The 11,895-nt window shown below is 40.8% G+C and overlaps 1 protein-coding gene across 2 annotated transcripts in view; it reads right to left on the bottom strand.

Moving 5' to 3' along the window:
* Positions 1–5,258: 5,258 nt before the first annotated feature.
* The window catches only part of LOC143024606 (U-scoloptoxin(01)-Cw1a-like), a 39,149-nt gene continuing 32,512 nt past the window's right edge, over positions 5,259–11,895 (bottom strand). For both annotated transcript variants that reach the window (XM_076183463.1, XM_076183464.1), the window contains 2 exons: positions 11,796–11,895; positions 5,259–7,124 (listed from right to left, as the gene is read on the bottom strand). The exon at positions 11,796–11,895 is cut by the window's right edge and continues 121 nt beyond it. In XM_076183463.1, coding sequence (XP_076039578.1) covers positions 6,963–7,124; positions 11,796–11,895 — 262 coding nt within the window. In that variant the 3' untranslated portion in view covers positions 5,259–6,962. The remainder of the gene's footprint in view (positions 7,125–11,795) is intronic.

Here is an 11,895-nt window from a genome sequence, read left to right as displayed (position 1 = left end):
ACTTAGAGAATCTTGATATGGATTTTTTTTCTCTTTTCTTCTTCCCTAGGGCGAGCGCTGTTTTTTTTTTTTTTTTCACTGATGCTAATTCTGGAACAGAAGTCTTTTTTTTTCTCTCGTGTTTTTTTTTTCTAGAACGAGTGAGACTTAGAGAATCTTGACTCTTTTTTTCATTTCTCTTTTCTTTTTCCTTAGGGCGAGAGCTGTTTATTGACCTGCTACTGTCCCTTGACGCGTCGGTGGCCTCAGTCCTCCTTCCTTTCTTGACCACGAAACTTCCTCCTGCCGGAGAGCCTCCCAAGGGCATTCGGCTCCAGAAGGAGGTCCACCAGAGCCCGAGAGGATCCAGGGCGGCAGGTCCTCCGTCTTCGGGTCCTTCTCGACCCACATAAGGAAGAGGTCGTCGTCTTTCTCGACCGTCCGGCTCCAGGGCATTCTGCAGGTCAGCAGGTTGACGAGGATGACCCCGCAGGACCACAGGTCGACAGGGGGCCCGAGGTAGGTCGGCGCCCTGATGATCTCCGGTGCCATATATGCCGGAGTGCCAACGATGCCCTCGAGTCGGACCTCCTAGCCGCCGACCACGAAGACCTCGGCCAAGCCGAAGTCGGCGATCTTGATGACCCGGTCCTTCATCCGGATGAGGTGGCGGGTTTCAGGTTCCTGTGAGCCACGCCCCATTCGTGGAGGTGCTCGACGCCGACCATCAGCTGGTGGAAGTAGCCTAGGGCGTCCTTTGTCCTGAGGTTCTTGTCGATCGCGGTCCTCACGTCGCCTCCTGGACAGTACTCCATAAATAGGTGGAGCCTTTGCTCCACGAGTAACTCGCTCCTGTTCTCGGCCCGTTCCCAGCAGAACAGGGTGATGACGTTGGGGTGCCTGATCTGGAAGTGTAGCACTTCTTCGCCGACGAAGGGGCCCTTAGGAGCTCTCAGGACGACCACCTTCTTGGTGACTAACTTCTTCGTCTTCTCGTTCCGGATCAGGATCACCTTACCGAAGGAGCCCACTCCCAGAACTCCGACGGTGGACCAGTCGAGGGTGCCGAAGCCACGGGCCTATTCCCGGTTGGCCTTCAGGATCCGTTTCGTCGGCATCCTCTCGACGGGACCCTCGGAAGCCTCTTCTTGACGGCTCGAGCTCGGGGAGGAGCATCCGCGAAGACTGCTGACGAAGGTGCAGAACTGCACCAGGAGCTTACTCATAGCTCCTCTTTTGCGTCCTTGGCCATTTTCGCTTGACGGCTGTCCCTTGACGCTTGTAAGTCCTCCTCGCTGTTGTTCTTGTCCTGATGGGCGTCGTCTTCCGAGTCTGAGGATTTTCCTTGCGGTAGTCTTGAAGTCTTCGGACAAAAGTGTGGCTGTCGTTGGATCTGAACTTGAAGCGAGGACGATCGACATCAACATCTGAGTTTTTCTTTTTCGTGGACGGCTTGTCACTTTTTTGTCCAGATATTTACTAGATGATTTTCGGGCCTCACTTCCACCGAAACAAGATCCATGCTTCTCTTTTCAGTTATTAGAATGAACAGATTTTCAACATTCATTTTCAAGACTCACACTTCGAAAAAATAATAATAAAAATAGTTTCCTCCCCTCTGAATCGGAAGCGTGCTGATCTCGCATTCGATTAGTTGTGGGTTCGAATTCCGCACTCCTCTCCCATTCCCAGCAGTGACTCTTTGTTACCTGCCCCAATAGTCCCCAAAGCGCACAGGGTAAGGTGACGGCTTCGGCCGCAGCTACTCAGCGCTTCCTGGCGTAGACCCATCACCCTTGTAGCTCCTCCGTTCAAAGCTACTCTCCTTATGGTTGTCAATTTCATATAGTTTCACGCAAGTCGACTTTTTCTCATTCTTTTTTCTCTCCTCCCTCTTCTTCTTCCTCTTCTCCCTCTTCCCTCTTCTTCTTCTTCTTCTTCTTCTTCTTCTTCTTCTTCTTCTTCTTCTTCTACTTCTTCTTCTTCTTCTTCTTCTTCTTCTTAATCCATTTCATCACAAGATGCATTTGTTTCCAAGATGTGATGATTTCTTAAACATCTAAAGTCACCCCTTTTAAAATGCTATTCAGGCGTTTGTTTTCTTTTGTGCAACATTTCATAGAAAACAAAGTAGCAGTTTTTTAATAATTACGACATTGATTTTTTACCTCAATCTACAATATATATTTCTTAATATCTGATATTGGATGATGTATATACAAAAGAAAATTATGGTTGATGCACTCGAAACTAAGTTAACAAAAGAGGATCGCCGTTACGATGACGAAATTATCGTTGCAATATAGTATCCACAGGCCTTGGGATAGGTTAGGTTGATTTAGGTTAGGTTAAGTTTGGTTTAGTTAATCAAGTTAATCTAGTTTACCTTAGTTTACCTTACCAAAGCTTAGTTAAGTTTAAATTGGCTATGACTAAGTTAGTTTAAAAGAGATTTAGTCATTTACAGACTATTGCCGTACATGATCGATTGTGTATTTTCAAAATAGTGGCGACAACATCGTCGTATTAATAGCGATATTACTGCCATGATTCATCTAACTAATGACAATTTATGGAATATTGAATATGGATCAATTTATCCTTTGAGAGCCGTTTAATAGTTATTCATAACAACAGAAATCTTCAGCTACGATCCAACGACAGCTTTTCCAGTCGCAATGCAGCATTCACCACGAGGTGATTTCTTTATTTCATTTAATTGATGGGTTATACAAATTATTTTTGGCGTTTCAGGTATTTCGTGTTAAAGAAAAGTAATCTATGATATTCACGTACTTCCTATTCTACCTGATTCATCTTATTTAGTAATAATAAGCAATAATTAATGAGTCAATGAAACACCAACTCCATTTGCATGATGCAGTCTCTCAGGACGCATTGACGCTGTCAGTCGTGCTTGTAGAGACCATAAGGTAGTGGACCTTGGTGTGGAAGAGGTCCAGATGAAGTAACTGAGGAAGTTGTACATTTGCCTATGATATAATCATCCTGATAAAAACAGATAACAAAGTCTCAGGTGATCTAAATGAAACCAAAAACATCCTTTTTTAGTGGAAGAGTTATTGGAGAGAACATTCACATGTGTTGCTGATATGTTTTGTCGTCCTGGGAGATGTGTTTTGCCGGTTTGGTCCTTCATTCGTTATCAACACATACCACGAAAGTAAATAGCCTTCTTCACTACCGAAGCCATTCCTGGAAGAACTAACTCACTCTCGGGTGTATATCAAAGTTCCAAAGAAGACATTCTCGACATATTTATATGATTTTGTTATAACTATGGCAGGAATTCGGGATGTAAAAGGATAATGAGAATAGGAAAATATGTTTAGGTATAGTAGCCAGTTAGACCCAGATAGCATCATAGATTAGATTCAAATTCCACAAGACTTGTGATTTGCATGTTGGTACTGTAGCAGTCACTTACACACACACACACACATAACAGCCTTAGAATGGGAATAGATCTAGTTTAGATGAAGGTATGGAAAGATTCACGTTAGATATTCCTTGGAAAGTATAGCTCCAAAAGGAACAGTACATCAGGTGTGTCAGGTAACGATCAGAGCAGCGTCATGATCTTGATTACTTTGACTATTGGGGACACTTCGATATGACCCCACTTTCTTGTCAATATCAAGAGTCATAAAGGTCTATAATGACACATTTCGATGTAAAGTTTACTCTTGTGTATAGGAAACGCGTGTAGTGTGAGGGAAGTAGACATTCTCCAGATGGGCCATCTTTGAGTTACCAGAGGCACCAAAGAATACCAAAAGTATTACGAGGCCCTCTGTCGTCAACAAAGCTCCATAAAGCAATGCCTTTAAGTTTGGATGTTGCCTACCACCTACTGACTCAAGTTCGTCCCAGTTGTTCTACCATTAATAAACCTCATGTTATGATAGCATACCTATAACTGCGTCTGACTGGCTACTGCATTGAACGTTTGAGGTCATATAGCCAATCAGACGTGGCTCTGACGAAGGCAATGTCATAATGTGATGTTTCCCACTTGCAAAGTTGCTGGTGCGAATATGATCAGCCGTCCTTATATTCTTTGGATATCTTGTATACAGCCCACGTTCCTGAGATGTATGTCGGATATTCATTGTCATTTGCTCCCTCACCAAATCAATGAGATAGTCACCCCACTGTGAACGAATAGGAACAGACGTTGGGTACACCAAACTACCCTGAACAAGAATTGACCAACTACGGTATGACGAGGACAAGACAAGTACGGGACTTTGCAAGTGTCTTTATTGGGATTGTAACGCTTCACTCGACTAGTCTTGACTTACGTCTTTCTCTTGTTTTTTGTCTTGAGAAATACACAATACAAAAACGGTCGATTGAACGGTTACAATCACAATAAAGGAACTTACAAGGTTCCTTGTTTCCCTTCCTTCGTCTCCCCATACTTGTCTATACAAATTCCAAATGTCTACTACGTTACGATATTAAAGAGGTGAACAGGAATATACACTTTATGCATGTATGAAGTGTGGTGCTGTCCATATCATGATTATATTACACACAGAGAATGTTTATAAAGAGGAAGTGTTCATATATGTTTATAACTGTGTGATTATTGACATACAATATTAGAAAAATACATATTATTGAACATATTTGATGAATTACTTACACAGCTTATTGTTGTGTTAAACGTTTCTATTATCATCAGCTACATGAACATAGAACGAAAGCTAATATATATATATATATATATATATATATATATATATATATATATATATATATATATTTGTATATATATGTATATACAGTATATATGTATGTATATATTTCTGTGTTCGTGATATATATTACATAACACAGACAGAAGTCCGGCATTTCTTCCAGGAAAGACCTGCAGAGGGATTCAGGGACCGTTGTCATATAGTATGGAATTGCGGTTACCCAGTCAGAGGGCATCGAGACACCACATGAACTAGAATTGGACAAATTTAGTTTTAAAAAGGAAATAGGAAAGAACTCATTTTCCAAGAGAGTGGTTAACAAATGGAATAGATTTAGTAACCATATAGTGAGCGATGAAACTATTGGTTGATTTAAGAGAAGATGAGATAACTTTATTGATAGGAATGACAGATGGTAATGGACACGGAAGTACCCAGTGTAGGCCTTATGGTCTCTTGCAGCCTCCTCCATTCTTATGTTCTTATGTTCTTGAAATAAACCTCAGAGACATACGGTTAAAATACAGGATTATCTGCTAGAAAACAAAACACTTTAATCTTGCAACTTCTTTATTACAAAACTAGTATCAGCTTTGCAGCCATGGCACGCTGTAGGCCTAACTTTAATGTATTAATCACATGTTTGTATCACTGTAATCTAATAGCGTCGATAACACTGATACTACTTTGCAAGCGACGGGGCCGCCTGAATAAACACAAGGATGTATGCCACCGCACTGGGAGGGTAAAGAAGACGAAGAAGAAAAAGAAGAAGAAAAAAGAAGAACAAAAACAAGAACAAGAAGAAAGAGGAAAAGAAAGAAAGGAAAGAAAAAGAAAAAGATCCAAATGGTTGTCATAAAGTCATGTTGTCATTAGTGAAAACATCGTCATCATTGTCATTACAAAACATTTTACCGAGTAAAGTCACCATCGTAATCACCAGTTTTTATCTACTTATAAACTTAGTATTTATGTAAAATACCAGAATATTGTATACTATGACACAACAAGAGCAATAACATCAATGAATACTAAGTCACAAGTAGCAACGTTTCGTCACAATGCCATCATCAGGAGAACATGATAAATTACTCACAAAAGCGACAGGTACCTTGACAAAAGAAAAAAAAATCATTACCACCTCTTTATCCTATTTCTAAAACAATGTTTATTTCTCTTCAAACTGACTCACTCTAGAGTCCTCTCATTCCTTCTAGAGTCCGGGTGATCTCGATGCTGGTGAAGAATTGTAACCAGTATGATGACGGCAAAGATCTCTACCACGTAAGCCCATCACCTTCTAGGATCTATGTAAGGTCTGCGTTTACACATAGATATGTATGTCTATTCACTAGAGAGAAATGTGGCAGCACATTTGTAGATCACACAAAGATCACACTGTCGGCGTGTTTTTCACTCCGACAGTGGGATCTTCGTGTAATGTATGTATATATTGTTGTGGACTGCGTTCTCCTTTTGCATTGTTTGTAGCAATGTCTACTAAGGAAAAGTTATTGGATGTGTCAAAACATGTTTTCTTGTAAGTGTCTACAGCAACATAAAAGATCTTGTGTATCAAGTTTTCCTCAACCTACTGCTCCAATGTCCATTTCTTTACCTCACAAATATGTTACCTATAAGTCATATATCCTCGGCCTTCATCTTAGATGAACTTTTTTATTATCCTCTTTTTTAATCAAGTTTGCTGCTTAAATTTTTAGTTCCTTTTTTGTGAAAAAACACGTATTTCCTCGTTCAAAAATCATCCAAAATAGGGCTGAAATTTCATAAGGAAATATATCACTAATAAAGACAACCAAGAATAATTAATAAATCTTACTTTTACACGTTTAGTCTTCATTGTTATAATATGGCATCCCAAAATCATGACACCTTTATAACATGCACGTTTTCCAATGGTTTTATTTTCCTTTGGGCTGAGGGGAGAATGAAATTAACTATATGTGGCCGTAATCAATGGAGGACACTTGTATTTACATTGACTTGTCTTGCATCAAACTCAGCCTGAACTTACACATTGGTCTTTTCTTCATATAAAGGAAATATCATGCTATCTAAACAAGAGTCGTTTATTAATATTACTGTTTTGACTTTTCTGCTACCCACTAAATACCCCCCTTTTCTTCCTCCTCCTCCTCCTTCTCCTCCTCCTCTTCCCCCTCTCTTCCTCTTCCTCCTCCTACTCCTTGTCGTCGTTGCCTCCTCATATCAGGCGAAGAACATCTGTTAAAGTTACTCGATCAAGACTTTGCCAAACTCTCCGTTGACGACATCGTAAAGAGTGGCCGATTCTTCACAGGGGAAGGCCTCATCCTCATGGACGCAGGTCAGCGACTCCTGGCTGAAGACGGTATGGTTTCCGCACATGAACGAAAAGTGCTCCATGCTGGCAACCTGCAAAGATCCAAGATGACGTCACCACAAGAAGAACTGAATGAAGTTACGACAAATGGTAACAAGTTCCGCTGTCGCTGAGAGTCGAACCCTTGGATATGTGACTATTTTACAAAGAATTATAAAGGAGGAGCATGCCGATATGAGACCTTTTGGTCCATAATTAGGTCAGATGCAAAAAAAAATTATACGTATACCAAAGGCTTTTTCCCTCTTACAAGGGAGGTAGCCAAAAAAAAGGCATAAAAACCATTCCCACCCATTCCATCCCCAACATACTCCACTCCCATCCATCCCCTTCCCTCCCTCTTATCTTGGCACCTCCTGGATGACGGGTCATCCCTGCATCTCGCCCACTGCCCTGGGTCAGAAGCAGTGTCGCAAGACACAGCACATCCACAGCAAGGCCGCTTCATTAAATCGGCGATCCCCCTCTCCGTCCTCTCATGCAGAAAAGAAGAAGACATGGAGAAATCCCTTCGGGCTGTGTCAATTTATTTTCACACATACTCCCTCATCCCCCATCCCCCACTCACTCCCCCTTATGTATCACAGCATCATCCATACACAACCTTTCTCCATTCACCCCTATCTTCTGTCCTCTCCCGTCCTTCTTCAACAGACATTCCCCTCTTTCCCAAAGCCCCTTTTACCCCATCCATCTATCTCATCCTAGGTCGCCCCCTCATGTTCACTCATTCCACATCTGTCTTCCACACCTCTTTTACTATTCTTTCTTCGCTCATTCTTTCCATGTGTCCAAACCATACCTATACTCTTTCATCAACCCTATCTCCCAGCTCCCTTTCCACCCCCGTTCTCTTCCTCATCTGCTCGTTTCTCACTCTATCCAGCCCAGTAACCCCTATCATACTTCTCAGGCACCTCATCTCAAACACATTCAAACTCCTCCTTTCTTCCTCTCCTATGCTTCATGTTTCTTCCCCATACAGTGCTGTCGGTACAATCATTCCTTCATACAATCTCCTTTTAGCATCCATTTCTAAATGTCTATTTCTCATTACACTTTTTAATCCCCAAAGGCATTTACTCGCTTCTCTCAATCTACATTCTACCTCCACCTCCACTCCACCCTTTCCTGCCACATTCGCACCCAAGTATCAGAAACTATCCACTTTCTCCAGTCTCTCTCCCTTAATACTCATTTCCAGCCTGCTACCAATTTCTCCCCTTGTACATTTCATTACCTTACTTTTACCCACATTTATCTTCAACTTCCTTCTTTCGCACACCTTCTCAAACTCTGTCACTAACTTCCTCAAACCCTAATCTCATCCTGCTACAAGCGCAGTGTCGTCAGCAAACAACAGCTGGCTTATCTCCCACTTTTCTCCATTTTCTTTAACCATCTCCAATCCCCGACCCACTACCCTTGCATTTACCTCTCGCACCACTCCATCCATGTATAAATTGAACAGCCAAGGCGACATAACACATCCCTGACGAAGTCCCACCTTTACCTCAAACCACTCACTCTCTCCATTTCTAATCCTAACACAAGCTCTACTACTCTCGTAAAAACTCTTGACTACTCTTAACAGCTTTCCTCCTATCCCATATATCTGTAATCCCTCCCACAGTGCCTTCCTGTCTACCCTGTCATAAGCTTTTTCCAGATCCACAGAAGCCCAAAAAACATCCATACCTTTTCCTATACCTTTCTCATATGTCTGTCTTACCACAAAAATCTGATCTACACAACCCCTACCTGTCCTAAACCCACACTGTTCCTCACCAATTACTCCCTCTGTTCCTCTCCTAAACCTCTCAATCAAGACCCAACTAAACTTAACAAGCTGATCCCTCTGAAACTACTACACTCACACTTGCCCCAATTCCTCTTGTAAAATGGAACTATACAGACACTCTTCCAGTCCTCCGGCACTCTATCCTCTCTTAAACAAACATTAAGTAACCTCACCAGTAAATCCCCCATCACTGTACCTCCTTTTTTCAGACATTCTGCATGACATCCATCCAACCTAGGTGCCTTACCTGCTCTCATCATCTTAACAACTGCCTTCACTTCATTTTTCCTCATTTCTCCTCTATTTTATTCACTCATCACGTTCATTTTCTTAGCGCTTCCCACTGCAACTACGTTTCCTTCCCTATCCTCCTTCACATTTAGCAACTCTCTAATATACTCTGCCCATCTCCCTCTTACTGCCTTCTCTTCCATTATCATCACTATCTACACCTTTTACCTTTTCTTCACTACTTGATTCGCCTCCTCTTCCTCTCTTAATATCTTTTCAAAACATATTTTAATTACTTTCAAATTTTTCTGTCATACTCTTACCCCATTTCACATCTGCTCTCCTCTTTGCCTCCTTTATCTTATACTTTACTTATCATCTTTTCTTTGTACCTCACATATGATTCCCTCGTCCTATTTTGTAACCAAGTTGTGAAAGCTCGCTTCTTCTCTTCTACAACCTTCTTTGCTTCCTCATCCCACCATTCATTACCCTTCCTTCTATTTCCTCCCATCGTCCTTGTTCCACACACCATCTTTCCACACCTTGTGACTCCCTCCTTGAACCATCCCTATTCCTCCTCCACTTCTAGTTCTACTCTATCTTTCACTCCCTCCCACTCCTCTCTCAGCTTCTTCTTGTACTCCTTCTCTTTTTGTTTCTCATTTAAGCAGTTGACTTTAAGCACCTCCCTACCTTCTGTCCTTTTCCTCTATCTCCATCTACCCTCCACTCTCAACTTACCTTCCACCAAAATATGATCTGATATTCCCCCACTCTCTCCCCTTAGAACATGTATATCCTTAACTCTTCCTACTATACTCCTGGTTACCACTACATAGTCCGTTAACGCTCTATCTACCACCCTTGCATCCACCACCTTCTCCCATGTGTACTTATGCTTGACTTTCTTCCGAAACACTGTATTTGCTATCAACTCTCTTTCTTGACACACCTACAACATCAACTCTCCACTACAAATTTTTCCTGGAACTCCATACTTACCAACCACTCCGTCTGTTGGCTCAATCCCTACCCTAGCATTAAGGTCTCCCAATACAACTACATTGACTTTTCTCCCTAATCCCTCAATGCACTCATTGAAATCCATCCAAAAAGCCTCCCTTTCCTCTACACTCTTCTCACTACCAGGCCCATATGCACTTACAAAAACCCACATCTCCCTTCCCAGTTTCACCTTCATCCACATTAACCTTAAAGAAACTTCCTTCCACTCCACTACACGCTTACCTATCTCTTCACTTACTAGTATAGCCACCCCTTTTTCTCCCTCGCCCTCTCTTTACTCCTGAGAACCTCCCAACTACACTCTCAAACTCAAACTCGCCCCTCCCTTTCAACTTAGTTTCACTCAATGCCAACACATCCATCTTTCTTCTCACAAACATACTGCCTATCTCTTCCCTTTTACTCTCATCTGTACCACATCCACGCACATTAAACGACCCAAACCTTAGGGTACTGGTTGGAAAACACATTCTAGACCCTCTTATGCCTTTACTTTGTTTAGGAATGCTCCCTTTGGGGCTACAGGGAGAGGGATGCCCAATTCTAAAAAAAGAAAGAAAAAAAAGTCCTTAGCATTCAGCCGTTTGGTGGTAGCCGTTTTGTTTTCTGTTTTACAGTAAATTCTAAGTTAAAAGTCGGGTGTAGTGGGGCTAATACTAAAGAGGAGTTATCAAGTTGACTTGAAGTTAAACTTTGGAATGTCGGGGTTGATAAACGTGATGAAGAACTGCTCTAACATATACCATATAAGGTTATTGGGTTTGATTAATCGAGTTAAATGTTTAACTCCCATGTAGTGCCTCTACGCTAACTAAAATCGACTTGTATACTGCTGATTAAGTTCAACACTCATACTTTCTCTTATCTAAATATCTATATCTATATCCATATCTATATCTATATCTATATCTATATCTATATCTACATCTATATCTATATCTATATATCTATATCTATATCTATATCTATATCTATATCTATATCTATATATCTATATATCTATATCTATATCTATATATCTATATCTATATCTATATCTATATCTATATCTATATCTATATCTATATCTATATCTATATCTATATCTATACCTATATCTATATTCCAAGGGCCTCTTCCTCTTTCTGTTGCTCTCTTTAAATTTCTCTTTTACCAGTTTTATATACTTTCCCCAAAGACAGAAGCACTGGTATATTACTGGCTGTGAAATGTACTGATAGCATGAGGGATCCTTCATGCAAACATAAAACACTAAAATTCTTACGAAGCCATTCAAATGTGTATTCATCTTTTAGTATAATGTATGATTTTGTATAGAAAGATACGTGTCAGCAAACAATGCATTTGTTAAAAAAAAATGGATAAGTAATTAGTTAGTGACTGAGAAAAACATAAGATGATGAGTTTCTTCAACTAAACGGAGTCGTTTGATGAAAACGAAAAAAAATATTAAGTTGAACTGCAAATCCAAGCCTCCTTCCCTCAATTACATAAGACCTCCTGACAATAACAAAACAAAATCTACAATACCATCCACGACTCAAAAAGGTAAGGAAACGATAAATATAAAACAAAAAGCAACAAAAAATTAACGAAAGACATATAGATAAAGAATAAAGAAAAAAAAACGAGAAAAAAATACCTCTCCGGTGAAGTCAGCGACAGGATTGCAGACATGGAAGATTCTGCAGTCGTTATCGATGTCTGCGTAGTACCCGTAGGGTCTCCCGTCACAAGAGAAT

This window comes from Oratosquilla oratoria, chromosome 4 (genome assembly GCF_046742065.1).
Source record: "Oratosquilla oratoria isolate Oo_2021 chromosome 4, ASM4674206v1, whole genome shotgun sequence".
In the NCBI taxonomy this organism is placed as follows: domain Eukaryota; kingdom Metazoa; phylum Arthropoda; class Malacostraca; order Stomatopoda; family Squillidae; genus Oratosquilla; species Oratosquilla oratoria.
This window is presented reverse-complemented; position numbering and strand designations above follow the sequence as displayed.